The 26,945-nt window shown below is 62.2% G+C and overlaps 5 protein-coding genes across 13 annotated transcripts; all 5 read left to right on the forward strand.

Moving 5' to 3' along the window:
• Positions 1-348: 348 nt before the first annotated feature.
• Positions 349-3,235, forward strand: LOC308187033 (uncharacterized protein). 4 transcript variants are annotated; one of them, XM_080609186.1, is made up of 10 exons: positions 470-520; positions 978-1,011; positions 1,355-1,397; positions 1,769-1,810; positions 1,939-1,973; positions 2,156-2,182; positions 2,415-2,455; positions 2,652-2,711; positions 2,902-2,936; positions 3,115-3,235. In XM_080609186.1, the coding sequence occupies exons 1-10, from the start codon at positions 485-487 to the stop codon at positions 3,143-3,145; spliced, it is 384 nt and encodes a 127-aa protein (XP_080465312.1). In that variant the 5' UTR covers positions 470-484; the 3' UTR covers positions 3,146-3,235. The 4 variants fall into 4 exon arrangements, 3 of the variants coding, with proteins under 3 accessions (XP_080465312.1, XP_080465313.1, XP_080465311.1); XM_080609187.1 differs by having other exon boundaries at positions 1,772-1,810; XR_013944421.1 differs by lacking the exon at positions 1,769-1,810 and having other exon boundaries at positions 349-520; positions 1,861-1,973; positions 2,067-2,182.
• Positions 3,236-3,529: 294 nt separating this feature from the next.
• WDR74 (WD repeat domain 74) lies at positions 3,530-6,287 on the forward strand. The gene is made up of 11 exons (XM_080609177.1): positions 3,530-3,688; positions 4,018-4,124; positions 4,212-4,333; positions 4,420-4,483; positions 4,575-4,718; positions 4,813-4,914; positions 4,990-5,090; positions 5,189-5,244; positions 5,652-5,794; positions 5,869-5,925; positions 6,016-6,287. The coding sequence occupies exons 1-11, from the start codon at positions 3,628-3,630 to the stop codon at positions 6,166-6,168; spliced, it is 1,110 nt and encodes a 369-aa protein (XP_080465303.1). The 5' UTR covers positions 3,530-3,627; the 3' UTR covers positions 6,169-6,287.
• Positions 6,288-6,882: 595 nt separating this feature from the next.
• On the forward strand, positions 6,883-10,786 carry STX5 (syntaxin 5). 5 transcript variants are annotated; one of them, XM_080609190.1, is made up of 11 exons: positions 6,883-6,985; positions 7,196-7,437; positions 8,767-8,840; positions 8,955-9,010; positions 9,115-9,185; positions 9,263-9,379; positions 9,481-9,537; positions 9,640-9,721; positions 9,822-9,922; positions 10,032-10,153; positions 10,239-10,786. In XM_080609190.1, the coding sequence occupies exons 2-11, from the start codon at positions 7,207-7,209 to the stop codon at positions 10,396-10,398; spliced, it is 1,071 nt and encodes a 356-aa protein (XP_080465316.1). In that variant the 5' UTR covers positions 6,883-6,985; positions 7,196-7,206; the 3' UTR covers positions 10,399-10,786. The 5 variants fall into 5 exon arrangements, with proteins under 5 accessions (XP_080465316.1, XP_080465319.1, XP_080465315.1 ...); XM_080609193.1 differs by having other exon boundaries at positions 7,196-7,404; positions 8,770-8,840; XM_080609189.1 differs by having other exon boundaries at positions 6,898-6,985; positions 7,190-7,437.
• A 71-nt stretch (positions 10,787-10,857) lies between these two features.
• On the forward strand, positions 10,858-16,315 carry NXF1 (nuclear RNA export factor 1). Its single transcript, XM_080609188.1, has 21 exons — positions 10,858-10,984; positions 11,150-11,345; positions 11,438-11,582; positions 11,907-11,990; positions 12,113-12,217; positions 12,328-12,408; positions 12,492-12,561; positions 12,673-12,761; positions 12,837-12,944; positions 13,021-13,130; positions 14,410-14,446; positions 14,567-14,635; positions 14,730-14,785; positions 14,870-14,977; positions 15,068-15,126; positions 15,214-15,329; positions 15,405-15,447; positions 15,531-15,603; positions 15,689-15,871; positions 15,965-16,025; positions 16,164-16,315. The coding sequence occupies exons 1-21, from the start codon at positions 10,954-10,956 to the stop codon at positions 16,200-16,202; spliced, it is 1,863 nt and encodes a 620-aa protein (XP_080465314.1). The 5' UTR covers positions 10,858-10,953; the 3' UTR covers positions 16,203-16,315.
• Positions 16,316-16,341: 26 nt separating this feature from the next.
• TMEM223 (transmembrane protein 223) lies at positions 16,342-19,704 on the forward strand. 2 transcript variants are annotated; one of them, XM_080609195.1, is made up of 4 exons: positions 16,343-16,717; positions 17,433-17,720; positions 17,824-17,966; positions 18,590-18,711. In XM_080609195.1, the coding sequence occupies exons 1-4, from the start codon at positions 16,381-16,383 to the stop codon at positions 18,590-18,592; spliced, it is 771 nt and encodes a 256-aa protein (XP_080465321.1). In that variant the 5' UTR covers positions 16,343-16,380; the 3' UTR covers positions 18,593-18,711. The 2 variants fall into 2 exon arrangements, with proteins under 2 accessions (XP_080465320.1, XP_080465321.1); XM_080609194.1 differs by having other exon boundaries at positions 16,342-16,717; positions 17,824-19,704.
• The last annotated feature ends 7,241 nt before the right edge of the window (positions 19,705-26,945 follow it).

A 26,945-nucleotide genomic window follows, 5' to 3' on the forward strand; every position in this document is an offset into this window, starting at 1 on the left:
TATCACGGTGGAATTTCACTATCCCCTTTATCTCTCTCTCCTCTTTTTTCCCACTATATCGATCCACTTCTTTGAGTTTTTAATGCGTTTTCGAGACGAAGTTCCGAAATATTACAGCGAAGCTCTCCCGGCAGCCCATTCGGCTGCGTAGAATCTTTATTAGCATATCCCCGCCCCTCCTCCTCCCCAGACGCTGCCCCGCCCCGCTTCCCATGAGCCTCCTGTCCATCTCTGCGCGCTGATTGGATTTCTTCCTCCTTCTATTTGCATGAGCACCGCCCCCTTGCCTCTCCGCCCCTCCCACCGGCCTGATTTACATACACCATGGCAACGCCCACCTCATTGGTCAGAGTCCCGCCCAGGCGGCCCCTCCCACCGCCTCTCCCCCTCAGCGCTGTGCGCATGCGCTGTCCCTTTCCCGCCCTTTTCCCAGGGCCGGGGGGCCGCAGTGCGCAGGCTCGATCTCTTGGCGCGCGCTCCCAGCATGACCCGCGGCCTATTTAAGCGCGCGAGGGGGGTCACGACGGCCATTTTGTTGGCGGCGGCGGCGGAGCGGGAGGGGGTTGAGGTGCGCGCTCCGATTTTATTTCCGCCAGGGTGGCTCGGGGCATTTTCTTCAGGAGCTGGACGGTTTCTGATACCGCGTCCTTAATTTACGTACCCGTGGGCAGCTTCTGGCTCGCTGGGCAGCGAGAGCTCCGCCCGGGGGCCGCCATTTCGTGGCGCCGCGCTGGCAGGCCCCGTTACCGGGGGCGGGCACGAGGCAGGGCCGCGGCGCGGGGCCCGCTCTGTGATGAACTCGTTCACAGACCTGAGCTGACCGCGGTGTGAAGGCTTAGAGCACCTCTGAGGAGAGCGGGCGCGCCCTGCCCTGGCTCCTTACCCTGGGGGGAGGCCGTGGTATTCCCCGCTCTTTGCTAAAGGCCTTTTGTTTGTCTTAATTGTTCCTAATATCGCGGTTTTTTCTCTTTTTTTAAAGGTTCAGCCGTCCATATGGCTTTGCTGAAAGAGGTGAGTTTGCCTTTAACGCTGAGCCTGAATGCTTTGCTCTGTTAAAAAGACCGCGAATTAAACGTGTGCTCGCTGCTCAGCGGCGCTGTGTTAGAGCACGGCTGTGCTCCGCTTTGTGGTGGGGGCGAAGTGCTGCAAAGATGAGATTCCTGAACTCTCTCTTTCTGATGGTGAAGTGGAGAAGCTTTTCACAAGGTTCTGAGTGGCACTGGTGTGTCCCGGCGCGTGTCTTTGTTGCACCGTGGACGTGAAATGTTCTTCATGTGCCCTTGGATGGGGGCGTTTGATGTCTTACTCCTGTTGTGCATGCAGTACGGCTTAGTGTCCCTTTTATTTTTTTAAGGTGTGGAATTCATCAGCCATGTGCGCACGTGGTCCCTTTTCAGGTGAGCTATGTTTGCTTTGTTTTTTTTTTTTTGTAAGAGATTTTTCAAGGGTAGGGGTGTGGAATTTTTCCCTTGGGAGGGCAGAGGCAGTGTAACTTCAGCCTGAGGCAGAGGAGCAGATCCAGCCTGCTCCGGGGGAGTTTTCTCTGCCCCTTTGTTGGGCCGCGTGGGTGCCCCTGGGGTCTGGGTGCTGGTGGGCAGCCAGGGATCGCTGCTCCTGCCCTGTTCGGTGACGAACCACAGGACAAGCATATGGCTGAGTGTCCCTGATGCCAGATCGGTGCTGAGAACTGTGGGGCAGGAGGGGCCCTGTGGGGAAGGGGCTGTGTGGGGCTGTGCAGAACTGTTACTAATTAATTTACCTATTCCAGCAGCACCTCTCGTGCCTCCAGAAGCGGGATCTCCTCCTGCAGGTGCGTACAGGCGATAGGCTGTGCCTCACCTCAGGCATTTGAATTCTCAGGAATTCAGTGGAATTCCAGTTCCAGCGGTGGCAGCATCCCTCCTGCCGGCTGCCTCATGGCTGCTTTCCTTCCCGCAGGCTGAGCTCTCGGGAGCGGGGACGCCCCGGCCCAGGTAAGCGTGTGCCTCCCCTGCTGCGCGCGGGCCTGGCTGGTGCCAGTCCGAAGGGATGACACGCTGAGCTGGACGACACGAGTCTCATGGCAGATCCGAGTTACCAAAGCCCTGATCGGACGGCAGCGGGCAGCCCGGGCTGCGCTGCTGCCTTCAGCGCTGACCCCTCCTTCCCTCCACAGCCGCCTGGCCCGGACTGAGGGCCAATGGTGAGTTTCCAGCTCTTTTTATGATCAAATTCTGCTCTTTGTCCCCGATGAGGAAAACCTCACGCGTCTTACTGCCCGTCTGGCGCCAGAACCTGCAAAGGTTGAACCCACTGGTGCCGGCGGCCGGAGAGGAGGACGGCTCGTTCTGTGGGAACGGTCTGAGGGGATGCGGGGCTGGGGTGCTGGGGGTGACCGTGGTGTGGTGCTGAGCTAACGGGGGCGTTTCTTCCAGGATTGGAGCTGAGCTGGAGCTGCCCTGGTGCTGCTGTGCAGGTGAGGGGCCGGGGGGGTGCAGGGACCCCGCAGCCCGTCCCTGCTGCCGTGATGAATTCCTCAGGAATCTCGTTCGGCTGAACGCTGCTGTTGAGGACTCGGACTCTGATCCCTGCTGGGACGGGCACGGGGGGGGGGGAATGCTGGGTGTCTGGGCCAGGGGGTGATCCCGACTCGTCCCTTTCTGTCCCCGCAGGGTGACAGCAGGGGGCTGAGGAGCCCCCAGATGCGGTGCGGGGGGAGCTCGGGGGTTGAGGTGAGTGTTTGGGGGGTGCTGCTGTGGGGCTGGGATTGCTCCCCACGGTTTTAATGATGAGCCCACCTAGCTCACTTTGAACCCCCCCTGAAAAAAATCCTACAAACACCTGAAAAACTGCGGGGCTGTCACAGCCCCGGGGGTCCTGCAGGGCTGGTGAGACCCTGACCCCCCCCCCCTGCTTTTCCAGGCCCCCCACCCGAGGATCTCCAAGGCTGTGTCCTGGTGAGTGGGGTTCTAGGGGGGGCACAGGATGCTTGTGGGTGGGTCCTGCTGCCGAGGATGAGACGATACCGCCCCAGGCTGATCCCCCTGATTGAGTGGTTCCCCCTGAGGCAGTTTTGGGGGGATTTTGGGGAATTTTGGGGGTGCTTCCACGCTGCTCACTGCACCCTCCCCCCAGCTCCAGGACGTGGCCACCCGTCAGCCTGTGAAGAAGACGACGGCGCCCTGAAGCTCGCTTGGTGCTGATGGTTTCTGAAATAATCAATAAAGACAAATAACTTTTGAGCAAAAACCCCAAATCTGTTGAATTTTGAGTCTGTTTAAATTCATGGAGGTGGGGGGTGGGGGGTGTTGCTGGCCCCACCCGCGGCCCTGCTTGGAATCTGGGGGATTTCGTCCCCTTGTGGTGGCCACGGGGAGGGGGGGTTGGGGTGGGCAGGGGCATGGGAGGGGGGGACACCGGGGGTGGGGGGCACCGGTGCTACGGGGACCCGCTGTGGGCCCGCCCGAGGGGCGGAACGTTTGTGCGCGGCTCGGGGGGGGAGGGGGAGCGCGTTCAGTGCTGCGCTTCCTGCTGGTGCGCAGCGCTCAGGGGTCCGGTGCTGGGGGGGGGAACCTTAACGTCCCCGGAACCAAAGAGCGCGGGCGGCGGTTCCGCGGGGCAGCGGAGCCGGGGACGGACCGCGGCAGGATGGCGGCCCCCGCGCGGTGGAGCCACGTGTGGGTGGGGGCCGAGACCGGAGCGCTTAAAGGTGGTGGGGGGAGGGAACCGGGGGGGGCTCCGGGGTTGGGGTGAGGAGACGGGGGGGGGGGAGTCCCCAGTACCGGGGGGGGCTCCACGGGGGCGTCCCCGGGACCGGAGGGGCTCCGGGATGGGGGAGAGGAGCAGGGGGGCCGTGGGGGGAGTCCCCAATACCGGGGGGGCCCCATGGGGGCGTCCCCGGGACCGGAGGGGCTCCGGGATGGGGGAGAGGAGCAGGGGGGTCGTGGGGGGAGTCCCCGGGACCGGGGGACGCTCCGGGAAGGGGTCCCCGGTACCGGGGGGCCCCTTTAACACCTCCCCCCCGGCGGCTCCCCCCAGGCGTGAACCTGCAGAAGAAGCAGGCCACCAACTACACCGGCGGCGGGGCGCTGAGCCGCGGGGAGGGCGTCTGCGCCCTTTGCTGGGGGGACGCCGCCGAGACCGAGGTGAGCTGGGGGGTGTCCCGGAGGGGTGTCGGGGGGGGTCGGGGGGGGTCGGCGGCACCCCCACGGCCCTGCGGTTCCCTCTCCCAGGTCCTGGTGGGGTGCCTGGACCGCTCGGTGAAGCTGTTCAGCACTGAGAAGGGGAAGTTCACCGAGACCCGGCTGTGCCCCGGCGGGGACGGCGCCTTCTGCGGCCTGGCGGCTCATGGCAGGTAGGGGGTCACGGTGAGGGGGGGGGGGGGGGTGTCCCAAAGCCCCCCCCCCTCGAACCCCCTTTGTGATAACAGCACTTCCTCAGCACCCTGATCACCTGCGTCGAGTCGGGGCTCCTCAAGGTGTGGCGTGACGACGCGGCGGAGAATGTGAGTGTTTTGGGGCGCGAGGGCGGGGAGCGCCGTGCTCGGTGTGCGTCCCACCCCCCCCCCCCATGGTGACCCCCCCCCCCCGTGCCAGCTGGAGCTGCAGGCGGGCGCGGGGCTGTGCCGCATGCGCCAGGATCCGGCCCGGCCTCACCGCGTGGGCACCGGCGGGAAGGAGAACGCCCTCAAAGTCTGGGACCTGCATCGCCCGGAGGAGCCCGTCTTCCGTGCCAAGAACGTGGGTGGCCCCCCACGCGTCCCCCCCCCCACCCCGCCGTGTCCCTTCTGCGCCCTGTTTTGTCTCACCCCCCCGCCCCGTTTCCCCGCCGCAGGTCAGGAATGACTGGCTCGACCTCCGCGTCCCCGTCTGGGACCGCGACCTCCAGTTCCTGCCGGGATCCGACAAGGTGGTTACGTGCACCGCGCACCGCCAGGTGGGACCCTGGGGCTTTGAGGGGGGGGGGACACGGGGGGGCACTGGCTGTGCCATCACCGCCTGGCGTCCCCAGGTGCGGCTCTACGACCCCAGCACCCCACAGCGGCGTCCGGTGCTGGAGACCACCTTCAGCGAGTCCCCGCTTACCGCGCTCTCCCTCGCACCTGGAGCCACGTGAGTGCGGCCTGGGGCTGGGGGGGGGGGGGGGGGGAGCGCTTGGGGTGTCCCCGGGGTGAAGGAGCCAAATTCTTCCTTCCTTTTACTCCCCCCAGCTCCGTCGTGGTGGGCAGCGCTCGTGGGGAGGTGGCTGTCATTGATCTGCGCCAAGGTGAGCTTCAGGCATCTCGGGGGGGAAGGCAGTGGAGCTGCCCCCCCCCCCCCCCCCGCCGCTCCTTTTAAGAAAAAAATGCGTGTTTTTGGAGCAAAATGTGGTTTTGCAGCAGAAAATTTTACTTGCATATTTGAAAGTGATTGTGCGGGCAGAGCAGCGGGGAGGATGTTAAGCAGATAAGGGGATGGTCTTCCTGTCCCAATATAAGGAGAAAAATGGGATGAAATCAGTAAAAACAAAAGTTACAGGTCCTGTACTCATGAGAGAAATTTAAAAAAAAAGAAGGAAAAGGGGAAATTAATGGTTGGTCAAATAAAATTGGACATAAATGGTACAGTAATAACTACGAGTTTGTGACCCTCGATGATTTTCTCAGCTCCCCCTCAGCTGTTTTTGTCCCCCAGGGCGGGTGCTGAAGTGCCTGAAGGGCTTCGCGGGCAGCGTGCGGGGGCTGCAGTGCCACCCGTCCCTCCCCCTCGTGGCCTCCTGCGGCCTCGACCGTTTCCTTCGTGTCCATGACCTGGACGACAAGCAGCTGCGCCACAAGGTGAGGTGGGGGCTCCCCGGGACCCTGCTGTCCCCCCCCCCCCGGCCCCCTTCCGAGCCGTGTCGTCCCTCCAGGTCTATCTGAAATCCCGCCTGAACTGCCTGCTGCTGAGCAGCCACCAGGACTGGGAGGTGAGAGCCTTTGGGGCTGCTTTTGGGGTGCGGGTTTGCTTTTTTCCTGCTCATACAATTCCTGTTCCCCCCCCCTCGACCCCCTGGCAGGCCCAGGAAGCGCCGGCCGCGCCAGCTGAAGTGAAGGAGGAAGAGGAGGGCGACGCGCTCTGGGATTCGATGGAGACCGTCCCCACGCAGCCGCCGGACCCCGAGGCCGGCCGGGGCAAACGTGCCAAGAAGCGGAAGAGCTCTGGGCCGTGACCCCCCCAAAACCTGACCCCAAACGGGACTGTGCCCCCTCGCTGAGGGGCGAGGAGGGGCTGCCCCCGCCTCGGCTGTGGGTTTGCTGCTGTGCAGCACATAAAGACGCGCTCGCCGCACGGCTTCGCTCCCGTCTTGTCGTTTTTGGGGGGGGGGTTTGAGCCATTTTGGGGGGGCGCTGTGCTGCCCGGGGGGGGCGGCTTCAACCCCAACGAGGCCCCCAGATGAGGCTGTGGGGGCTGAAGTGCCCTTGGAGGGGGGGTGTGGGGCGGTGAAGCAGCTGGGGGAGGGCTCGGGGGGGGCCTTTGGGGGGCTCTGAGGGGTCTTTGGGGGGGTTTGGGGAGCTCAGAGGTGTCTTTGGGGGGTTTCAGGAGGCTTGGGGGGGGGTTGGGGAGGTTTTTGGGGCTTTGGGGTCTCGGAGGGGGCTTTGGAGGGGTTTGGGGGGGGTCTCGGAGGGGGCTTGGGGGGGGCTGGGGGACCTTTGGGTGGGTTTGGGGGGCTTTGGGGGACTCAGAGGGGTCTTTGAGGGGGTTTTGGGGGGCTCTGGAGGGTGTGGGGGGGCTTTGAGGGGTTTGGGGGCGTTTTTGGGGGGGTTTGGGGGCGTTTCGGGGGGGGTTTGGGGTGCCGGGGGGGGGTCGTTCCGCGGCTCCTCCCCGCCGCCAGGGGGCGCTGCCGCATCCGGGCCTCCTCGGGATGGGCGGGGCGGGGCTCGGAGGCGCGCCGCGTGACGTCACGGGAAGGGGGGACGTGGCAGTGACGTCAGCGCGTCGCCGGGGGGCCGCGGAGCCGAGCGGCGCCGAACCGAGCGCGAGGCCCGGTGAGCGCGGGAGGGGGCGGGGCTTCCGCTTGGCCACGCCCCCTGCCCCCCCTCACGCTCCCCCCTCCCCTCCGGGCCCGAGCTGGGGGGGGGGGGGAGGAGGATTTTGGGGTCTCCCTGGGCTTTTTGGGTGGAATCCCCTGGATTTTGGGTACCTCCCGGTATTGGGGGGGGGGTCCCGGGCCGGTGCTGACCCCCCCGCAGCCGCAGGTGATGCCCCGATGAACGCGCGGCGCCGCCACGGCTCGAGGAACACGGAGCAGGGCGTTTACCTGGGGCCCCCCCAGACGCAGGCCGTGCCCCCCCCGCCGCCGCCGCTCCGGGCCGCCCCCTCCCCCCCCCCAGGCGCCGACGTCATGTCGTGTCGCGACAGGACCCAGGAGTTTCTGTCCGCCTGCAAGTCGCTGCAGGGCCGGCAGGTGGAGATGGGGGGTGCTGGGGGGGACTGGGAGGTACTGGGAGCTGCTGGGAGTACTGGTGGGGGTGTTGGGGGGGGACTGGGAGGTGCTGGGAGTACTGGTGGGGGTGCTGGGGGGGACTGGGAGGTACTGGGAGGTGCTGGGAGTACTGGTGGGAGTGCTGGGGGGGGACTGGGAGGTGCTGGGAGTGCTGGTGGGGGTGCTGGGGGGGACTGGGAGGTGCTGGGAGTACTGGTGGGGGTGCTGGGGGGGGACTGGGAGGTGCTGGGAGTACCGGTGGGGGTGCTGGGGGGGACTGGGAGGTACTGGGAGGTGCTGGGAGTACTGGTGGGAGTGCTGGGGGGGGACTGGGAAGTGCTGGGAGTACCGGTGGGGGTGCTGGGGGGGGACTGGAAGGTGCTGGGAGTGCCGGTGGGGGTGGTGGTGGGGACTGGGAGGTGCTGGGAGTACTGGTGGGGGTGCTGGGGGGGACTGGGAGGTGCTGGGAGTGCTGGTGGGGGTGCTGGGGGGGACTGGGAGGTGCTGGGAATACTGGTGGGGGTGCTGGGGGGGACCGGGAGGTGCTGGGAATACTGGTGGGGGTGCTGGGGGGGACTGGGAGGTGCTGGGAATACTGGTGGGGGTGCTGGGGGGGGACTGGGAGGTGCTGGGAATACTGGTGGGGGTGCTGGGGGGGACTGGGAGGTGCTGGGAGTGCTGGTGGGGGTGCTGGTGGGGACTGGGAGGTGCTGGGAGAACCGGTGGGGGTGCTGGGGGGGACTGGGAGGTGCTGGGAGTGCTGGTGAGGGTGCTGGGGGGGACTGGGAGGTGCTGGGAGTACTGGTGGGGGTGCTGGGGGGGACTGGGAGGTGCTGGGAGTGCTGGTGGGGGTGGTGGTGGGGACTGGGAGGTGCTGGGAGTGCTGGTGGGGGTGGTGGTGGGGACTGGGAGGTGCTGGGAGTGCTGGTGGGGGTGCTGGGAGTACCGGTGGGGGTGGTGGTGGGGACTGGGAGGTGCTGGGAGTACTGGTGGGGGTGCTGGGGGGGACTGGGAGGTGCTGGGAGTGCTGGTGGGGGTGCTGGGGGGGACTGGGGGGCTGCTGGTGGGGACTGGGAGGTGCTGGTGGGGTGCTGGGATCGACTGGTGGAGCGCTGGGAGGTGCTGGGGGGCTACTGGGGGGTGCTGGTGGGGTGCTGGGAGGTACTGGGGTGGTGGTGGTGGGGACTGGGGAGTGCTAGGAGCACTGGGGGACTGCTGGTGGGGACTGGGAGGTGCTGGGGGGGACCGGGGGGTGCCGGGAGGTGCTGGGGGGCGCTGAAGGGTGCAGGGGGTGCTGGGGGGGTGCTCTCAGCGCCCTGACCCCCCCCCCCGTGCCCCCCCCAGCAGAACGGGCTGCAGCCCAGCAGAGCGGCCGCAGGAGCCGCCCGGCAGCGCAGCGAGTTCAGCCTCATGGCCAAGTGAGTGGGGCCCCCCGCTTGGGGTTTTTTTTTTGGGGGGGGGGACACACGCGAAGGGTGCCCCGGCTGCGATGCAACCCCTTGTCCCCCCTCCTTTTTACCCCCCCCCAACAGGCGCATCGGGAAGGATCTCAGCAACACCTTCGCCAAGCTGGAGAAGCTGACCATCTGTGAGTGGGGGGGGGCTGCCCCTGAGGGGGGGGGGCTCAGATTTTTGGAGGGGGGGGGGAGCGAGGGTCCTGAGCCCGGCTCTGTGTCCCCCCCACGCTGGCAGTGGCCAAGAGGAAATCCCTCTTTGACGACAAGGCGGTGGAGATCGAGGAGCTCACCTACATCATCAAGCAGGTACGGGGGGTGCCGTGGGGCTGGGGGGGGGGCTGTATTTTTTGGGCCCCCCCCCACCCCGTCGTCCCCTCCTGCAGGACATCAACAGCCTGAACAAGCAGATCGCGCAGCTGCAGGACGTGGTGCGGGCGCGGGGCAGCCAGAGCGGGCGCCACGTCCAGACGCACTCCAACACCGTCGTCGTGTCCCTGCAGGTGGGACGGGGCCGCAGCTTGGGGGGGGGGGGGAAAGGACGCGCACAAACAGCCCCCCCCCCACGCAGCAGCGGCTGATCTCCCCCCTTTTCCCTTCCCAGTCCAAGCTGGCCTCCATGTCCAACGACTTCAAATCGGTGCTGGAGGTGCGGACGGAGGTGAGCGTTGGCCGCCGGCCCCCCCCCGTCCCGGTGCCCCCTCGCCCCGCCATTTTCCACCGCCGCCGTTTTCCGCCCCCATTTCACCCCCCCCCCCCGCAGAACCTGAAGCAGCAGCGAAGCCGCCGCGAGCACTTCTCCCGTGCCCCCGTCTCCGCCTTGCCCCTGGCCGCTGGCAATTTGGGTGAGCGTTGGGATTGAGGGGGGGTGGTTTGTTTTTTTTTTTTTGGGGGGGGGGGAAGGGGGGGGTTGTCCCCTCTGCTCAGGCCCTGCTGCGCCCGCAGGCGGCTCGGCAATGCTGCAGGACGAGCCACAGCGCGCCGGGGACGTCGCCATTGAGATGGACGCGCGGACGAGCCAGCAGCTGCAGCTGATCGATGAGCAGGTAGGGGGTGGGAGCCCGAGGGGGGGCCCCGAAAGCCTTTGGGGTGCCGGTGTTGGGGGCGGGAGCCCGACGGCGCCTGCCCCGCTCCACCTCCCCTCTCGCCCCGCAGGATTCGTACATCCAGAGCCGGGCGGACACGATGCAGAACATCGAGTCCACCATCGTGGAGCTGGGCTCCATCTTCCAGCAGCTGGCGCACATGGTGAAGGAGCAGGAGGAGACGATCCAGAGGTACCGCTGCCCTGCTCCCCCCCCCCCCACCTTGTCCGTGTGTCCGTCCGCCCCCTGAGCGTGTGTGTCCCCCCCCGCCCCGCAGGATCGACGCCAGCGTGGAGGACGCGCAGCTGAACGTGGAGGCAGCGCACGGGGAGATCCTCAAGTACTTCCAGTCGGTCACCTCCAACCGCTGGCTGATGGTCAAGATCTTCCTCATCCTCATCGTCTTCTTCATCGTCTTCGTCGTCTTCCTGGCCTGAGCATCCCCCGCTCTGGCCCCCCCCTTTGTCCCTCCGGCCGGGACAGACGGACACGGCCGTGCTGTGACCGCGGGGCTCTGATGGACAGCGGGGGACGGGGTTAGGGATACGCCGGGGACTGGCGGTGCCGGTGGCGGACCTCGGGCAGCCTCGGAGCCCCCCCCGCCCCCCGGGGAGCAGCGCGCCGGGCCCCCCCTTCGCCACGGCTCCCGCAGCCTACGCCGAGGCCGGTCCCGGGGGGCCGCCTGGTCATGGTGGCTGTGACCTCCTGCGGTCTGCCGGCCCGCAGCCCCCTGCCAGGGCCCGCTGCGGGCCTCGTTAAGGCCGTGGGGACCCCCTGAGGCCCGCGGAGGCGGGCCGGGGGCTGCATTAAAATGACGGGACCTCCTCTCGCTTCTTCTTCCCGGGCCGGGATTCGAACCCGCGGCGCTGCGCGCGGCCTCCGGGGCGCCAGGGGGCGCTAGAGGGAGCGCGGTGGTGGGGGGGCGGAAGTGACGTCAGGAGGGGGCGCGGCGTGCGGCGGCGGTGCCGCGGTCGGTACCGGGAGCGGCGGAGATGGCGGAGGAGGGCAAGGGGGGGTACAGCGGTGAGTGGGGGCGGCGCTGGGGGCGGCGGGGCCGGGGGCGGCGGGGAACCGGGCCCGGGACCCGGCGGGGCCTGGCGGGGGGCCGCGCGGCCGCAGGCCCCGCCGGTAAGCGGGGCCCCGCGGGTGCTGCCCGGTGCTGACGGGCGGCGCTGCCCCCGGGGGCAGAGCACGATGACCGCGTGGGCGGCAGAGGCTTCTCGGGCCGCAGGAAGAAAGGCCGGGGCCCGTTCCGGGGGAAGATGTACAGCGAGGTGAACCACCGCTCCCGCAACCGGGGCGGCCCCGGGCTCCGGGCGCGGCTGGACGAGGACGACGGCGACGTCCCCATGAGCGAGGCCCACGACGGGCCCCGGAACCGATAGTGAGTGCGTGGGCGGGCGGCCCCGCCGCGGGGCGGGGGGGGGTCGGCCGGGCCGGCTTCCCCTCGTTCTCCTCCCCCTTCTCGCCTTCCAGCTTACCCTACGGGCCCAGGCCCAACCGCACGGCCAACATCCACATCACGGTGCGGCGCGACCTCCCCGCCCCGGAGCGCGGCGGCGGCGGCGGCAGCGGCGGCGGGAGCCGAGACGGCGGCCGTAGGAACTGGTTCAAGATCACCGTGAGTGGGGCGGGAGCTGTGGGGACGGGGCGTCACGGCCGCCGGCAACCCCTTGTTTGGGGGGCTGCAGCTACCCTCAGGACGTTCGTGGTGCTGGGAACGGGGGGGGGGGGCAGCTCCCCTCTTCCTGTGCTGTGGCGTGGCCGTTGTCACCTTCGTCCCCCTGGGGCAGATGCAGAAGGCGGCTGTGTCCTGCCGGGATGCACCATGCCTGACCCAGGCGCGGCGTTGGTGACTCCCCGTGCCCCCTAAAGCAGCCGCGCGCCGTTGCCGCCCTCGCTTGCATCCTGATTGCGCAGTAGCGCTGCCCGAATTTCCTCCTAGATCCCGTATGGGAAGAAGTATGACAAGACGTGGCTGCTGAGCTCCATCCAGAACCTCTGCAGCGTTCCCTTCACTCCTGTTGAGGTGAGCGGGGGGGTCTGCCTTTGGTTTCGCTTCCTGTTGCGGGCGGCTCCGAGGGTGGAAGTGGGTCTGGCAGACCCTCCAGGGGTTGGCTGCACGCTGAGCCCGCTGCCCTCCTTTCTAAGTTCCACTACGACCACAACCGAGCCCAGTTCTACGTGGAGGATGCCACCACCGCCAGCGCGCTCAAGCAGGTCTCTCGCAAGATCACGGACAGGGACAACTACAAGGTGCGTGCCTCAATCTGCGCGGGAGCAGCTCTGCAGGGCGGCCGTTCTTGTTCCACGTAGCCGCGTTTCTCACCAGGACGCCGTCTCATAGACCGCTCTGTATTCGTTAGGTGGTGATAATTATCAACTCGTCGGCTCCGCCTCAGTCCCTGCAGAACGAACTGAAGCCGGAGGAGATTGAGCAGCTGAAGGTGAGCGGAGCGGGCGCTGGGCTGGGGCAGGGGAATGGGGCGGGGGCCGCCTGCTTGCCCTCACTTCTCTTGCGCTGTTGCAGCTCTGCATGAGTAAAAGGTACGACGGCTCACAGCGGGCATTGGACCTCAAGAGCCTCCGTGTCGATCCCGGTGAGCGCTGCTCCCCACCCAGGGGACGTGGAGGGCAGGACGGGACTGTGGCAGGCGGTGCCTTACGCCCTTTGCGTCTCCCTTTTCCTCTCTCTCTCCCACCCCCCCCAGACTTGGTGTCGCAGAGCATCGACGTGGTGCTGAACCAGCGGAGCTGCATGCTGGTTGTGCTGCGCATCATCGAGGAAAACATCCCCGAGGTGAGAACGGGGGAGGCTTCTCCTGAGGGAGCGTTACCTGTGGGGCTGCCCCGACGCTTGTCTCTGTTCTTGCAGCTGCAGTCTCTGAACCTGAGCAGCAACAAGCTCTACCGCCTCGACGACCTGTCCGAGCTGGCGCAGAAAGCCGCCGGCCTCAAAATCCTCGACCTTTCTCGCAACGAGGTGGGTGCCGCCCCTGACCCTCTGCGCACGCCACCTCTTCGCGCCCTCACGGCCCCTCTTCCCTCCCCCGCTGCAGCTGAAGTCGGAACGGGAGCTGGACAAAGTGAAGGGGCTCAAGCTGGAAGAGCTTTGGCTGGACGGCAACCCGCTGTGCGACACTTTCCGGGACCAGTCTACTTACGTCAGGTCAGTGTTAGCCTTGGGGCGGCCCTAGGGGCCCATGGGCCGCCCCTGCTCTGCGGGGGGCAGAACGGCAGGATGAAGAGAGGCCGCCCCCCCCCCGTGCCTTCCGCTTGCCGGTGCCCAGACCCCCCCCCCTCAAGGCTTCCCGACAGCCCCTGGTCGTGGCGCAGGGCCGTGAAGGGCTGTTGCTTGCCCGCCGCAGGACGGCGCAGCGTTTGTTTCAGCTGGTCGGAGACTTGCTTCCTCCCTGCTTCCTCCTCCTCCCTCTTCTCCTCCCCCGTCCTCGTCTCCAGGGCATGCAGCCTCTTCTCTGGAGCGCCCCGCTGCCCACCCGCTGCTCCCACCCCTCTGCCGTGCAGACGGGGCTCTCGATGCTCCTCCACCCTTCCGTGGGACTTTCGGGGGCCGTGGGACGTGGCCCGGGGCGTGGCGTTGCTGCCCCTGTCCCCCCCCCCGCGGAGCTGCCGCCCCCCGCGCCCGCGCTTGGCCCTCGATGATGGCTGGCTAGCCAGAGACGGGTAAGATTCCTCACGGGAGGAACAACCTAAGACAGGCACAGCCGTGCAGTGGCCAAACGCTGCCGCCCTGCTGCGGCCAGTGCGGGGAGGCCGTCCCAGGCCTGGCGCAGGCCCCCAGTCCGCTGCGGGCAGAGCCCCCCGCCCCGGGTGCACCGGTGCTGGCCCCCGGTGCTGGCAGGGGCCTTGGCTCTGGATGCGGCCGTGCCCGTAGCCTGGCACGTTCTTGGGTCTGGGAGGGAGCGGCACAAAGGAGAAGAGGCTCTGCCCAGGGCTGCCTGCCCCTCTGTCCCCTCACCCGCTTCATCCTCTTCTGCTGAATTGGGGTCACCCTGCCGAGGGGCCCCCCCCCAGCTGTAAACAGGCGGCTCGTGCCCGTGGCCGTGCCACGACCAGTGGGATCTTGTCTCCCCTCCCTTTTCCCCTCCTCTCTGGGCGCCCGCACTCAGGTGAGTACGAGCCAGGTAAGTCCTGAGCTGGCTGGGGGGGCCCGGGGTTCCTCGTCAGCCCAAGACCCCTCCGGGGACAGGGGCAGTCCCCTGGTATGGCACCCCCAGGAAGAGGGGGGAGCGACAGCGGGGAGAGGGGAGGCAGCCGCGTGGGGCGGCCCCGTTGTGTGCCCCATGGCTCCGGGGAGGGCGGCCGGGTAGGGCAGGTGAGGGGGGGGGGGAGTGTTTTTTTTTTTGGGAGGGTGGGCGGCCTTTCCTGCTGCCCCTGGCCCCAGCGGGCAGCCCGGCCGCCACGCTGACTGCTCTCCCTCTCGGCAGCTCCGTCAGAGAGCGCTTCCCGAAGCTGCTGCGCCTGGTGAGTGCGTGAGGGAGGGGGCTGACCCCTGCCGAAGCTTTGGGGGGGGGGACACTCAGTCCTCCTGGGGCAGGCAGGAGGGAGCCGGCCCCCTCACCCCCTTCTCTGCCTCTCCCCTAGGACGGCCACGAGCTCCCGCCACCCATCGCCTTTGACGTGGAGGCACCCACGACGCTGCCCCCATGCAAGGTGGGGCCGTGGTGGGGGCCCCTACAGCCCCGGTTAGGCCTGGGGGGGCCCCGCTGTCCCGCAGGGAGGGACTGCTGCTCCGTTCTCTTTCCAGGGCAGCTACTTCGGCTCCGATGACCTGAAGGCGCTGGTGCTGCGGTTCTTGCAGCAGTAAGCGTGGGCCGGGCCCTGAGGCAGGCGGGGGGCGGTGTTGTGTGTGCTCCCCCCCGCCCATCCCTGTCCTCCCCCCCGTAGGTACTACTCCATCTACGACTCGAGTGACAGGCAGGGGCTGCTCGATGCCTACCACGATGGCGCCTGCTGCTCGCTCAGCATCCCCTTCGGGCCCCAAAACCCCCCGAGGTATGTCCCCCTGAGCCCCCCCCCGATGCGGGACGGGGCAGCTGCACTGCATCTCGTCGTCCTGTCCCTCACGGCCGCTTGTCCCCGCAGGAACAGCCTGAACGAGTACTTCAAGGACAGCAGGAACGTGAAGAAGCTGAAGGATCCCAGTAAGCCCCTGCTGCGCCCCCCCACCCTGCGCTGGACCACCCCAGGCCCACGTGGAGGGGGGGCTCAGCGCTCTTCTCGCCCCCCAGCCATGCGCTTCAAGCTGCTCAAGCACACGCGCCTCAATGTGGTGGCCTTCCTCAACGAGCTCCCCAAGACCCAGCACGACGTCAACTCCTTCGTGGTGGATGTCTGCGCCCAGACGGTGAGCGGGGGCCACGGCGCTTGCGGCCGCCCCTGAGCTGGGCTCTGCCTCACTCGCCACCCTCTTCTCTTGCAGAACACGCTGCTGTGCTTTGCCGTCCACGGGATCTTCAAGGAAGGTGAGGCCGGGCTGCGTCCCCTCCTCGCTGTAAAGCCTTTTCGCCTGTGCCCCGGCCTCCACCATCTCCTTTACTCTCCGCAGTGGACGGCAAATCCCGAGACTCGGTGCGTGCCTTCACCCGCATGTTCATCGCTGTGCCGGCTGGCAACACCGGGTAAGGGGTGAGGGAAGAGAGGCTGGTGGCACGCCCCTGGCCTCCTGCCCCGTGCTTATTCCCCCCCCACTCCCCTCCTTCTCAGCCTCTGCATCGTCAACGACGAGCTCTTTGTCCGCAACGCCACCACAGAGGAGATCCGCAAGGCCTTTGTCATGCCGGCACCCACCCCTTCCTCCAGCCCCGTCCCCACGCTCTCTGCGGAGCAGCAGGAGATGCTGGCAGCCTTTTCCATGCAGTCAGGCATGAACCTCGAGTGGTCCCAGAAGTGAGTGTGCCCCCCCCGTGTCCCCTCAGAGGCAGCCTGGCCTCCCGCACCCCGCATCCCTCCTAAGTCCCCCCCCCCCTCCTTCCACCCCAGGTGCCTGCAGGACAATGACTGGGACTACGGCCGGGCTGGGCAGGTCTTCACTCAGCTGAAGGTGGGCTTGGGGAGCAGGTGCCCCCCTGCTAGGACCCCCAGGGGGTGGCGGGAGCATGCCTATGGTCCCCCCCCCCCCAGGACCCCTCTTGCAGGGCCTGCGCGGACCCCCGCTGAGCCCCTCTCCTTCTCTTTGCAGCTGGAAGGCAAAATCCCCGAGGTGGCGTTTCTCAAGTGAGCGGTGCCCCCTCGGCTCCTGCTGTTTTGTTCGCGGTGTTTTATTCCTCCCCCCCCCCCTCTCCCCCCGTTCTTCTCTCCGTTTTTGTAAATAAATAAATAAATTCGTTTCAACGCCGGAGCCTCGGTGCGCAGCTGGCGGCCGGAAGCGTTGGCGCGGCCGCCCCGGAAGGGGTGGCATGGCGGCGGCGGCGGCGGCACGGGCAGCGGCTCTGGAGCTGGAGGCGGCGGTGCCCAGGGACGTGACGCTCTTCCGCCACGAGCGCGGTCCCTTCTTCCGCCTGGTCGGGCTCTTCTGCGTGGGGCAGGGGTGCTTCTGGGCTGGCTTGGCCCACTTCGCCTTCACGGCACTGCGCCCTGCGCCCGCTCCCAGTCCTGCTCCCAGTCCTGGTCCCGCTCCCGATCCTGATCCCGGTCCCGCTCCCGGTCCCGCTCCCGGTCCCGGTGCCGATGACCCCCTCCGGCCCCGGGACCACAAGTGGCGCCTCGGCTTCACCGCTTCCTGCCTCACCCTCGGTACTGGCTGGACCTGGACCCGGGCCGGTGGCGGGTGGTGGGGGCTTGGGGGGCTGGGGGGGAGGGAGAGGGGGGAGCTGAGGGGGAGGGGGAAGGGGGGGAGGGAGGGGGGGGATGGGGGCGAGGGGGAAGGGGTGGGAGGGGGAGGGTGGGGGGGAGAGGGGGGAGAGGGGGAAGGGGGGGAGGGAGGGAGGGGTGGGGGGGGAGAGGGGGGAGAGGGAGAAGGGGGGCTGGGGGGAGGGAGAAGGGGGGAGGGGGGTGAGGGCTGGGGGGGAGGGGGAAGGGGGGCACGGGGGGGCACGGGGGGCTGGGGGTGGCTTGGAGCAAGGTGGGGGGGGCTGTGGGACCCGACTGGGGGGAAGGGGGGCACAAGGGGCTGGGGGGGAGGGGGAAGGGGGGCACAAGGGGGCTGGGGGTGGCTCGGAGCAAGGTGGGGGGGGGCTGGGGGGGAGGGGGAAGGGGGTGAGGGAGGGGGGCGAGGGCTGGGGGGGAGGGGGAAGGGGGGCACAGGGGGCTGGGGGTGGCTCGGAGCAAGGTGTGGGGGGGCTGTGGGACCCGACTGGGGGGAAGGAAGGGGTGCAGGGGTTCTGCTCAGACAAGGTGGGCAGCATGGGGCTGGCCGGGGTCTTGGGAGGTTTGGGGGGTGGGGGGGTGGGGTGGGGGGCTCGAGAGGCTGCGCTGACCCCCCCCCCCCCCCCCCCCCCCGCTCCCCCAGGCTCGCTGATCGTGGCAGCGGGCTGCGTGTTCCCGCTGCGCGCCGTGCGGCAGGTGACGCTGCTGCGGGGGGGGGCGGCCGTGGCCATCAGCACCCACGGGCCGCTGGGGCTGGGCCGCGGGCCCTCCTTCACCGTGCCGCTGCGCCACGTCTCGTGCCGAGCCCACCGCTCCGAGGTGCCTGCCATGATCCCCCTCAAGGTGAAGGGGCGCCCCTTCTTCTTCCTGCTGGACAAGCGGGGCCAGCTCTACAACGCCCGGCTCTTTGACATCACTGTCGGTGCTTACCGTAAGCTGTAGGAAGCAGCGGGCTCCCGGTGTCCTCTTGTTCGCTCTGTCCTCGCCCAATAAACCCTGAGCCGCCTATTTGTTCTGCTGTCTGCTTTGTGTAGGGGCACGAGGGGCTGGCTGGCATGGGCCACCTGGAGAACCCTGCCCCGCAGCACCTCCATCGCTTACCTCCTCACCGCCTCAGGTTCTTCCGGGGCATCGCTGCGGCTGCAGTGCTGCTTCTGCGACTCCTCAGGGCCACCGTGGAGCTGCAGGCAGTGCTGGCAGACAGGGGGGCCACCTGTGGTCCCTCTGGCCTCCACCATGATGCAGGGCCTGAGGCTGTTGGCAAGAGGAACGCTTGGCGCCTGCGTCACCTCCACACCCATTGCGGCGGCCATCCTCGCCCTTGTCCGCCTCCATGCTCGTGCTCCCCTGAGCCAGGTCTCTGCCTGCAGCCACAATAGGGAGCTGAAGCCGCGGAAAGGGTGGTCTCTGTACCCCTTGCACCTCTGAAGGCCTCCTTGGCCCTACAGAATTGATCTGCACTGTGCTGGATGTGCTGATCCTCTGCCAGAGCACAGCTTTTATGGACATGCCCCTTTGCGTGCCAGCAGAGCTGTGCTGGGTTAACCAGCCTCCTCACCGCTGGCTGAGGTACAAACATTCAGAGTAATACAGGATGTTATTAACAGATGGTAGACAAATCTAATTAGAAGTACGGACAGGTGTTAATAGGTAATTAGTAATAGCTAATGAAGTATGGCTAGGCATAAATACATTATTTTGCAAAGATCCTACTAGAGAAAGGTTTAATAGCTGCTATAGATAGATAATTCTGTGATTAGATTCTAATAGGTCATTGTATTAATTGCTAACAGACGCTAATAATTAATAACATCTTAATAAGTAATCCTAATATTAGATTGCAATGTAATTTTATATACATAATATATATATAATTATATCTTGTGTATATAGTTATAGATCCTCCACAGGTATACCAGAGCCACCCAGTGCCCTCTAGGTGCCCCTGAAAGCCTCCTGGTGACCCCCCCCCAGTTTCCTCTAGGATGCCATAGTGGCCTCCCAGGGAAGAGCAAGGCATTCTAGGGTGCCCTACGAACCTCCTCTTGCACCCTAGAGGCAAAATAAGACACTTCCTGGAATCTAGTGGCATCCTGAGGCCTTGCAGGGCTCTCTCGGGCACACTGCAGGCCTCCTGTGGTCCTCTCCCACACTCTAGATCCGCCGCAGGTCTACAAGGGCCACTCAGTGCCAGCTAGCTCCCCTGGAAAGCCTCCCATTGACCTCCAGTGTCTGCTAGGATGCCCTAGAGGCCTCTCAGGGCACTCCAGGGTGCCCTACAAGCCTCCTCTTGCAAGCTAGAGGCAAAATAAGGACTCTTCCTGGAATCTCATGGCCCCCAGCGGCCTCAAGGGTTAGGGTTAGTGATGGCTTAGGGGTTAGGGTTACAGTTACGGTTAGCTCTACAGCGTCAGCTCCACAGTTAGCTAAGGACGTTTAGGGTTAGGTGTTGTCCTGGTTTCAGTTAGGACAGAGTTAACTTTCCTCCTAGTAGCTGGTAGGGTGCTATGTTTTGGATTAGGATGGGAAAAGCGCTGATAACATGCTGATGTTTTAATTGTTGCAGAGCAGTGCTTACACCAAGCCAAGGACTTTTCAGCTTCTCGCGCTGTCCTGCCAGCGGGCAGGCTGGGGGTGCAGCAGGAGCTGGGAGGGGACAGACCCAGGACAGCTGACCCAAACTGGCAAAAGGGGTATTCCATACCATCTGGCGTCATGCTAAACAATATATAGGGGTGGCTGGCCCAGGTGGGCGGCCGGCTGCTCAGGGATAGGCTGGGCATCGCTCAGCGGGTGGTGAGCAATTGCATTGTGCATGATCTGTTTCATACACATTATTAACAATATTTTCATTAAAACTATTATTATTATTGTTATTATTATTTTCCTGTATTAATAAAATGTCTTTATCTCAACTCAGAGGCTTCACTTTCCAGTTTCTCTGCCCCTATTACAGAGAAGGAGGGGAGAGGGTTAGTGAACGGCTGTGTGGTGTTTGGCTACCAGCTGGGTTAAATCACAAAAATGTTTTTTCGGGCCTACCTAGGGTTCAGCTTCTTGTTGCGGTTAGGGTTATGTTTAGGGTTGTTAGGAAAGAGTGAAGACGCAGAGTCCTGTTGAGTGTGGGGTTGCGTAAAGGCTCCCCCAGGGAGTTCAGGTGTACCCAAAGGCTTCCGCTGAGAGCACTTTTTGATGGCAGAAAGTGGCACCGTACGTGTTTTTTCGGGTCTAACTCGGGTTGAGCTTCTTGTTGCGGTTAGGGTTATGTTTAGGGTTGTTAGGAAAGAGTGAAGACGCAGAGTCCTGTTGAGTGTGGGGTTGCGTAAAGGCTCCCCCAGGGAGTTCAGGTGTACCCAAAGGCTTCCGCTGAGAGCACTTTTTGATGGCAGAAAGTGGCACCGTACGTGTTTTTTCGGGTCTAACTCGGGTTGAGCTTCTTGTTGCGGTTAGGGTTATGTTTAGGGTTGTTAGGAAAGAGTGAAGACGCAGAGTCCTGTTGAGTGTGGGGTTGCGTAAAGGCTCCCCCAGGGAGTTCAGGTGTACCCAAAGGCTTCCGCTGAGAGCACTTTTGGATGGCAGAAAGTGGCACCGTACGTGTTTTTTCGGGTCTAACTCGGGTTCAGCTTCTTGTTGCGGTTAGGGTTATGTTTAGGGTTGTTAGGAAAGAGTGAAGACGCAGAGTCCTGTTGAGTGTGGGGTTGCATAAAGGCTCCCCCAGGGAGTTCAGGTGTACCCAAAGGCTTCCGCTGAGAGCACTTTTTGATGGCAGAAAGTGGCACCGTACGTGTTTTTTCGGGTCTAACTCGGGTTGAGCTTCTTGTTGCGGTTAGGGTTATGTTTAGGGTTGTTAGGAAAGAGTGAAGACGCAGAGTCCTGTTGAGTGTGGGGTTGCGTAAAGGCTCCCCCAGGGAGTTCAGGTGTACCCAAAGGCTTCCGCTGAGAGCACTTTTTGATGGCAGAAAGTGGCACCGTACGTGTTTTTTCGGGTCTAACTCGGGTTCAGCTTCTTGTTGCGGTTAGGGTTATGTTTAGGGTTGTTAGGAAAGAGTGAAGACGCAGAGTCCTGTTGAGTGTGGGGTTGCATAAAGGCTCCCCCAGGGAGTTCAGGTGTACCCAAAGGCTTCCGCTGAGAGCACTTTTTGATGGCAGAAAGTGGCACCGTACGTGTTTTTTCGGGTCTAACTCGGGTTGAGCTTCTTGTTGCGGTTAGGGTTATGTTTAGGGTTGTTAGGAAAGAGTGAAGACGCAGAGTCCTGTTGAGTGTGGGGTTGCGTAAAGGCTCCCCCAGGGAGTTCAGGTGTACCCAAAGGCTTCCGCTGAGAGCACTTTTTGATGGCAGAAAGTGGCACCGTACGTGTTTTTTCGGGTCTAACTCGGGTTCAGCTTCTTGTTGCGGTTAGGGTTATGTTTAGGGTTGTTAGGAAAGAGTGAAGACGCAGAGTCCTGTTGAGTGTGGGGTTGCATAAAGGCTCCCCCAGGGAGTTCAGGTGTACCCAAAGGCTTCCGCTGAGAGCACTTTTTGATGGCAGAAAGTGGCACCGTACGTGTTTTTTCGGGTCTAACTCGGGTTCAGCTTCTTGTTGCGGTTAGGGTTATGTTTAGGGTTGTTAGGAAAGAGTGAAGACGCAGAGTCCTGTTGAGTGTGGGGTTGCGTAAAGGCTCCCCCAGGGAGTTCAGGTGTACCCAAAGGCTTCCGCTGAGAGCACTTTTTGATGGCAGAAAGTGGCACCGTACGTGTTTTTTCGGGTCTAACTCGGGTTCAGCTTCTTGTTGCGGTTAGGGTTATGTTTAGGGTTGTTAGGAAAGAGTGAAGACGCAGAGTCCTGTTGAGTGTGGGGTTGCGTAAAGGCTCCCCCAGGGAGTTCAGGTGTACCCAAAGGCTTCCGCTGAGAGCACTTTTTGATGGCAGAAAGTGGCACCGTACGTGTTTTTTCGGGTCTAACTCGGGTTGAGCTTCTTGTTGCGGTTAGGGTTATGTTTAGGGTTGTTAGGAAAGAGTGAAGACGCAGAGTCCTGTTGAGTGTGGGGTTGCGTCAAGGCTCCCCCAGGGAGTTCAGGTGTACCCAAAGGCTTCCGCTGAGAGCACTTTTTGATGGCAGAAAGTGGCACCGTACGTGGTTTTTCAGGTCTAACTCGGGTTCAGCTTCTTGTTGCGGTTAGGGTTATGTTTAAGGTTGTTAGGAAAGAGTGAAGACGCAGAGTCCTGTTGAGTGTGGGGTTGCATAAAGGCTCCCCCAGGGAGTTCAGGTGTTCCCAAAGGCTTCCGCTGAGAGCACTTTTTGATGGCAGAAAGTGGCACCGTACGTGTTTTTTCGGGTCTAACTCGGGTTGAGCTTCTTGTTGCGGTTAGGGTTATGTTTAGGGTTGTTAGGAAAGAGTGAAGACGCAGAGTCCTGTTGAGTGTGGGGTTGCGTAAAGGCTCCCCCAGGGAGTTCACGTGTACCCAAAGGCTTCCGCTGAGAGCACTTTTTGATGGCAGAAAGTGGCACCGTACGTGTTTTTTCGGGTCTAACTCGGGTTCAGCTTCTTGTTGCGGTTAGGGTTATGTTTAGGGTTGTTAGGAAAGAGTGAAGACGCAGAGTCCTGTTGAGTGTGGGGTTGCGTAAAGGCTCCCCCAGGGAGTTCAGGTGTACCCAAAGGCTTCCGCTGAGAGCACTTTTTGATGGCAGAAAGTGGCACCGTACGTGTTTTTTCGGGTCTAACTCGGGTTCAGCTTCTTGTTGCGGTTAGGGTTATGTTTAGGGTTGTTAGGAAAGAGTGAAGACGCAGAGTCCTGTTGAGTGTGGGGTTGCGTAAAGGCTCCCCCAGGGAGTTCAGGTGTACCCAAAGGCTTCCGCTGAGAGCACTTTTTGATGGCAGAAAGTGGCACCGTACGTGTTTTTTCGGGTCTAACTCGGGTTGAGCTTCTTGTTGCGGTTAGGGTTATGTTTAGGGTTGTTAGGAAAGAGTGAAGACGCAGAGTCCTGTTGAGTGTGGGGTTGCGTCAAGGCTCCCCCAGGGAGTTCAGGTGTACCCAAAGGCTTCCGCTGAGAGCACTTTTTGATGGCAGAAAGTGGCACCGTACGTGTTTTTTCGGGTCTAACTCGGGTTCAGCTTCTTGTTGCGGTTAGGGTTATGTTTAGGGTTGTTAGGAAAGAGTGAAGACGCAGAGTCCTGTTGAGTGTGGGGTTGCGTAAAGGCTCCCCCAGGGAGTTCAGGTGTACCCAAAGGCTTCCGCTGAGAGCACCTTTTGATGGCATAAAGTGGCACCGTACGTGTTTTTTCGGGTCTAACTCGGGTTCAGCTTCTTGTTGCGGTTAGGGTTATGTTTAGGGTTGTTAGGAAAGAGTGAAGACGCAGAGTCCTGTTGAGTGTGGGGTTGCGTAAAGGCTCCCCCAGGGAGTTCAGGTGTACCCAAAGGCTTCCGCTGAGAGCACTTTTTGATGGCAGAAAGTGGCACCGTACGTGTTTTTTCGGGTCTAACTCGGGTTCAGCTTCTTGTTGCGGTTAGGGTTATGTTTAGGGTTGTTAGGAAAGAGTGAAGACGCAGAGTCCTGTTGAGTGTGGGGTTGCGTAAAGGCTCCCCCAGGGAGTTCAGGTGTACCCAAAGGCTTCCGCTGAGAGCACTTTTTGATGGCAGAAAGTGGCACCGTACGTGTTTTTTCGGGTCTAACTCGGGTTGAGCTTCTTGTTGCGGTTAGGGTTATGTTTAGGGTTGTTAGGAAAGAGTGAAGACGCAGAGTCCTGTTGAGTGTGGGGTTGCGTAAAGGCTCCCCCAGGGAGTTCAGGTGTACCCAAAGGCTTCCGCTGAGAGCACTTTTTGATGGCAGAAAGTGGCACCGTACGTGTTTTTTCGGGTCTAACTCGGGTTCAGCTTCTTGTTGCGGTTAGGGTTATGTTTAGGGTTGTTAGGAAAGAGTGAAGACGCAGAGTCCTGTTGAGTGTGGGGTTGCGTAAAGGCTCCCCCAGGGAGTTCAGGTGTACCCAAAGGCTTCCGCTGAGAGCACTTTTTGATGGCAGAAAGTGGCACCGTACGTGTTTTTTCGGGTCTAACTCGGGTTGAGCTTCTTGTTGCGGTTAGGGTTATGTTTAGGGTTGTTAGGAAAGAGTGAAGACGCAGAGTCCTGTTGAGTGTGGGGTTGCGTAAAGGCTCCCCCAGGGAGTTCAGGTGTACCCAAAGGCTTCCGCTGAGAGCACTTTTTGATGGCAGAAAGTGGCACCGTACGTGTTTTTTCGGGTCTAACTCGGGTTCAGCTTCTTGTTGCGGTTAGGGTTATGTTTAGGGTTGTTAGGAAAGAGTGAAGACGCAGAGTCCTGTTGAGTGTGGGGTTGCGTAAAGGCTCCCCCAGGGAGTTCAGGTGTACCCAAAGGCTTCCGCTGAGAGCACTTTTTGATGGCAGAAAGTGGCACCGTACGTGGTTTTTCAGGTCTAACTCGGGTTCAGCTTCTTGTTGCGGTTAGGGTTATGTTTAGGGTTGTTAGGAAAGAGTGAAGATGCAGAGTCCTGTTGAGTGTGGGGTTGCGTAAAGGCTCCCCCAGGGAGTTCAGGTGTACCCAAAGGCTTCCGCTGAGAGCACTTTTTGATGGCAGAAAGTGGCACCGTACGTGTTTTTTCGGGTCTAACTCGGGTTCAGCTTCTTGTTGCGGTTAGGGTTATGTTTAGGGTTGTTAGGAAAGAGTGAAGACGCAGAGTCCTGTTGAGTGTGGGGTTGCGTAAAGGCTCCCCCAGGGAGTTCAGGTGTACCCAAAGGCTTCCGCTTAGAGCATTTTTGATGGCAGAAAGTGGCACCGTACGTGTTTTTTCGGGTCTAACTCGGGTTCAGCTTCTTGTTGCGGTTAGGGTTATGTTTAGGGTTGTTAGGAAAGAGTGAAGACGCAGAGTCCTGTTGAGTGTGGGGTTGCGTAAAGGCTCCCCCAGGGAGTTCAGGTGTACCCAAAGGCTTCCGCTGAGAGCACTTTTGGATGGCAGAAAGTGGCACCGTACGTGTTTTTTCGGGTCTAACTCGGGTTCAGCTTCTTGTTGCGGTTAGGGTTATGTTTAAGGTTGTTAGGAAAGAGTGAAGACGCAGAGTCCTGTTGAGTGTGGGGTTGCATAAAGGCTCCCCCAGGGAGTTCAGGTGTTCCCAAAGGCTTCCGCTGAGAGCACTTTTTGATGGCAGAAAGTGGCACCGTACGTGTTTTTTCGGGTCTAACTCGGGTTGAGCTTCTTTTGCGGTTAGGGTTATGTTTAGGGTTGTTAGGAAAGAGTGAAGACGCAGAGTCCTGTTGAGTGTGGGGTTGCGTAAAGGCTCCCCCAGGGAGTTCAGGTGTACCCAAAGGCTTCCGCTGAGAGCACTTTTTGATGGCAGAAAGTGGCACCGTACGTGTTTTTTCGGGTCTAACTCGGGTTGAGCTTCTTGTTGCGGTTAGGGTTATGTTTAGGGTTGTTAGGAAAGAGTGAAGACGCAGAGTCCTGTTGAGTGTGGGGTTGCGTAAAGGCTCCCCCAGGGAGTTCAGGTGTACCCAAAGGCTTCCGCTGAGAGCACTTTTTGATGGCAGAAAGTGGCACCGTACGTGTTTTTTCGGGTCTAACTCGGGTTCAGCTTCTTGTTGCGGTTAGGGTTATGTTTAGGGTTGTTAGGAAAGAGTGAAGACGCAGAGTCCTGTTGAGTGTGGGGTTGCGTCAAGGCTCCCCCAGGGAGTTAAGGTGTACCCAAAGGCTTCCGCTGAGAGCACTTTTTGATGGCAGAAAGTGGCACCGTACGTGTTTTTTCGGGTCTAACTCGGGTTCAGCTTCTTGTTGCGGTTAGGGTTATGTTTAGGGTTGTTAGGAAAGAGTGAAGACGCAGAGTCCTGTTGAGTGTGGGGTTGCGTAAAGGCTCCCCCAGGGAGTTCAGGTGTACCCAAAGGCTTCCGCTGAGAGCACTTTTTGATGGCAGAAAGTGGCACCGTACGTGTTTTTTCGGGTCTAACTCGGGTTCAGCTTCTTGTTGCGGTTAGGGTTATGTTTAGGGTTGTTAGGAAAGAGTGAAGACGCAGAGTCCTGTTGAGTGTGGGGTTGCGTAAAGGCTCCCCCAGGGAGTTCAGGTGTACCCAAAGGCTTCCGCTGAGAGCACTTTTTGATGGCAGAAAGTGGCACCGTACGTGTTTTTTCGGGTCTAACTCGGGTTGAGCTTCTTGTTGCGGTTAGGGTTATGTTTAGGGTTGTTAGGAAAGAGTGAAGACGCAGAGTCCTGTTGAGTGTGGGGTTGCGTAAAGGCTCCCCCAGGGAGTTCAGGTGTACCCAAAGGCTTCCGCTGAGAGCACTTTTTGATGGCAGAAAGTGGCACCGTACGTGGTTTTTCGGGTCTAACTCGGGTTGAGCTTCTTGTTGCGGTTAGGGTTATGTTTAGGGTTGTTAGGAAAGTGTGAAGACGCAGAGTCCTGTTGAGTGTGGGGTTGCGTAAAGGCTCCCCCAGGGAGTTCAGGTGTACCCAAAGGCTTCCGCTGAGAGCACTTTTTGATGGCATAAAGTGGCACCGTACGTGTTTTTTCGGGTCTAACTCGGGTTCAGCTTCTTGTTGCGGTTAGGGTTATGTTTAGGGTTGTTAGGAAAGAGTGAAGACGCAGAGTCCTGTTGAGTGTGGGGTTGCGTAAAGGCTCCCCCAGGGAGTTCAGGTGTACCCAAAGGCTTCTGCTGAGAGCACTTTTTGATGGCAGAAAGTGGCACCGTACGTGTTTTTTCGGGTCTAACTCGGGTTGAGCTTCTTGTTGCGGTTAGGGTTATGTTTAGGGTTGTTAGGAAAGAGTGAAGACGCAGAGTCCTGTTGAGTGTGGGGTTGCGTAAAGGCTCCCCCAGGGAGTTCAGGTGTACCCAAAGGCTTCCGCTGAGAGCACTTTTTGATGGCAGAAAGTGGCACCGTACGTGTTTTTTCGGGTCTAACTCGGGTTGAGCTTCTTGTTGCGGTTAGGGTTATGTTTAGGGTTGTTAGGAAAGAGTGAAGACGCAGAGTCCTGTTGAGTGTGGGGTTGCGTAAAGGCTCCCCCAGGGAGTTCAGGTGTACCCAAAGGCTTCCGCTGAGAGCACTTTTTGATGGCAGAAAGTGGCACCGTACGTGTTTTTTCGGGTCTAACTCGGGTTGAGCTTCTTGTTGCGGTTAGGGTTATGTTTAGGGTTGTTAGGAAAGAGTGAAGACGCAGAGTCCTGTTGAGTGTGGGG

Source organism: Anser brachyrhynchus (assembly GCF_964034855.1).
Source record: "Anser brachyrhynchus genome assembly, contig: SCAFFOLD_328, whole genome shotgun sequence".
Classification (NCBI taxonomy): domain Eukaryota; kingdom Metazoa; phylum Chordata; class Aves; order Anseriformes; family Anatidae; genus Anser; species Anser brachyrhynchus.

Excerpts from the sequence above, each read along its gene's own strand:
- TMEM223 (XM_080609194.1), top strand. The coding sequence starts at position 16,381 with ATGGCGGCGGCGGCGGCGGCACGGGCAGCGGCTCTGGAGCTGGAGGCG. Across the intron at positions 16,718-17,432 it reads CGCTTCCTGCCTCACCCTCG|GCTCGCTGATCGTGGCAGCG; the intron begins GTACTGGCTGGA and ends CCGCTCCCCCAG. Across the intron at positions 17,721-17,823 it reads CATCACTGTCGGTGCTTACC|GGGCACGAGGGGCTGGCTGG; the intron begins GTAAGCTGTAGG and ends TGCTTTGTGTAG.
- NXF1 (XM_080609188.1), top strand. The coding sequence starts at position 10,954 with ATGGCGGAGGAGGGCAAGGGGGGGTACAGCG. Across the intron at positions 11,583-11,906 it reads GGAACTGGTTCAAGATCACC|ATCCCGTATGGGAAGAAGTA; the intron begins GTGAGTGGGGCG and ends ATTTCCTCCTAG. Across the intron at positions 16,026-16,163 it reads AGGTCTTCACTCAGCTGAAG|CTGGAAGGCAAAATCCCCGA; the intron begins GTGGGCTTGGGG and ends TTCTCTTTGCAG.
- STX5 (XM_080609190.1), top strand. The coding sequence starts at position 7,207 with ATGAACGCGCGGCGCCGCCACGGCTCGAGGAACACGGAGCAGGGCGTT. Across the intron at positions 9,011-9,114 it reads GCTGGAGAAGCTGACCATCT|TGGCCAAGAGGAAATCCCTC; the intron begins GTGAGTGGGGGG and ends CCACGCTGGCAG. Across the intron at positions 9,538-9,639 it reads TGCTGGAGGTGCGGACGGAG|AACCTGAAGCAGCAGCGAAG; the intron begins GTGAGCGTTGGC and ends CCCCCCCCGCAG.
- WDR74 (XM_080609177.1), top strand. The coding sequence starts at position 3,628 with ATGGCGGCCCCCGCGCGGTGGAGCCACGTGTGGGTGGGGGCCGAGACC. Across the intron at positions 5,245-5,651 it reads TGTCATTGATCTGCGCCAAG|GGCGGGTGCTGAAGTGCCTG; the intron begins GTGAGCTTCAGG and ends TTTGTCCCCCAG. Across the intron at positions 5,795-5,868 it reads ACAAGCAGCTGCGCCACAAG|GTCTATCTGAAATCCCGCCT; the intron begins GTGAGGTGGGGG and ends TCGTCCCTCCAG.
- LOC308187033 (XM_080609185.1), top strand. The coding sequence starts at position 485 with ATGACCCGCGGCCTATTTAAGCGCGCGAGGGGGGTC. Across the intron at positions 521-977 it reads TTAAGCGCGCGAGGGGGGTC|AGGTTCAGCCGTCCATATGG; the intron begins ACGACGGCCATT and ends CTCTTTTTTTAA. Across the intron at positions 2,183-2,414 it reads GCCCGGACTGAGGGCCAATG|GATTGGAGCTGAGCTGGAGC; the intron begins GTGAGTTTCCAG and ends CGTTTCTTCCAG.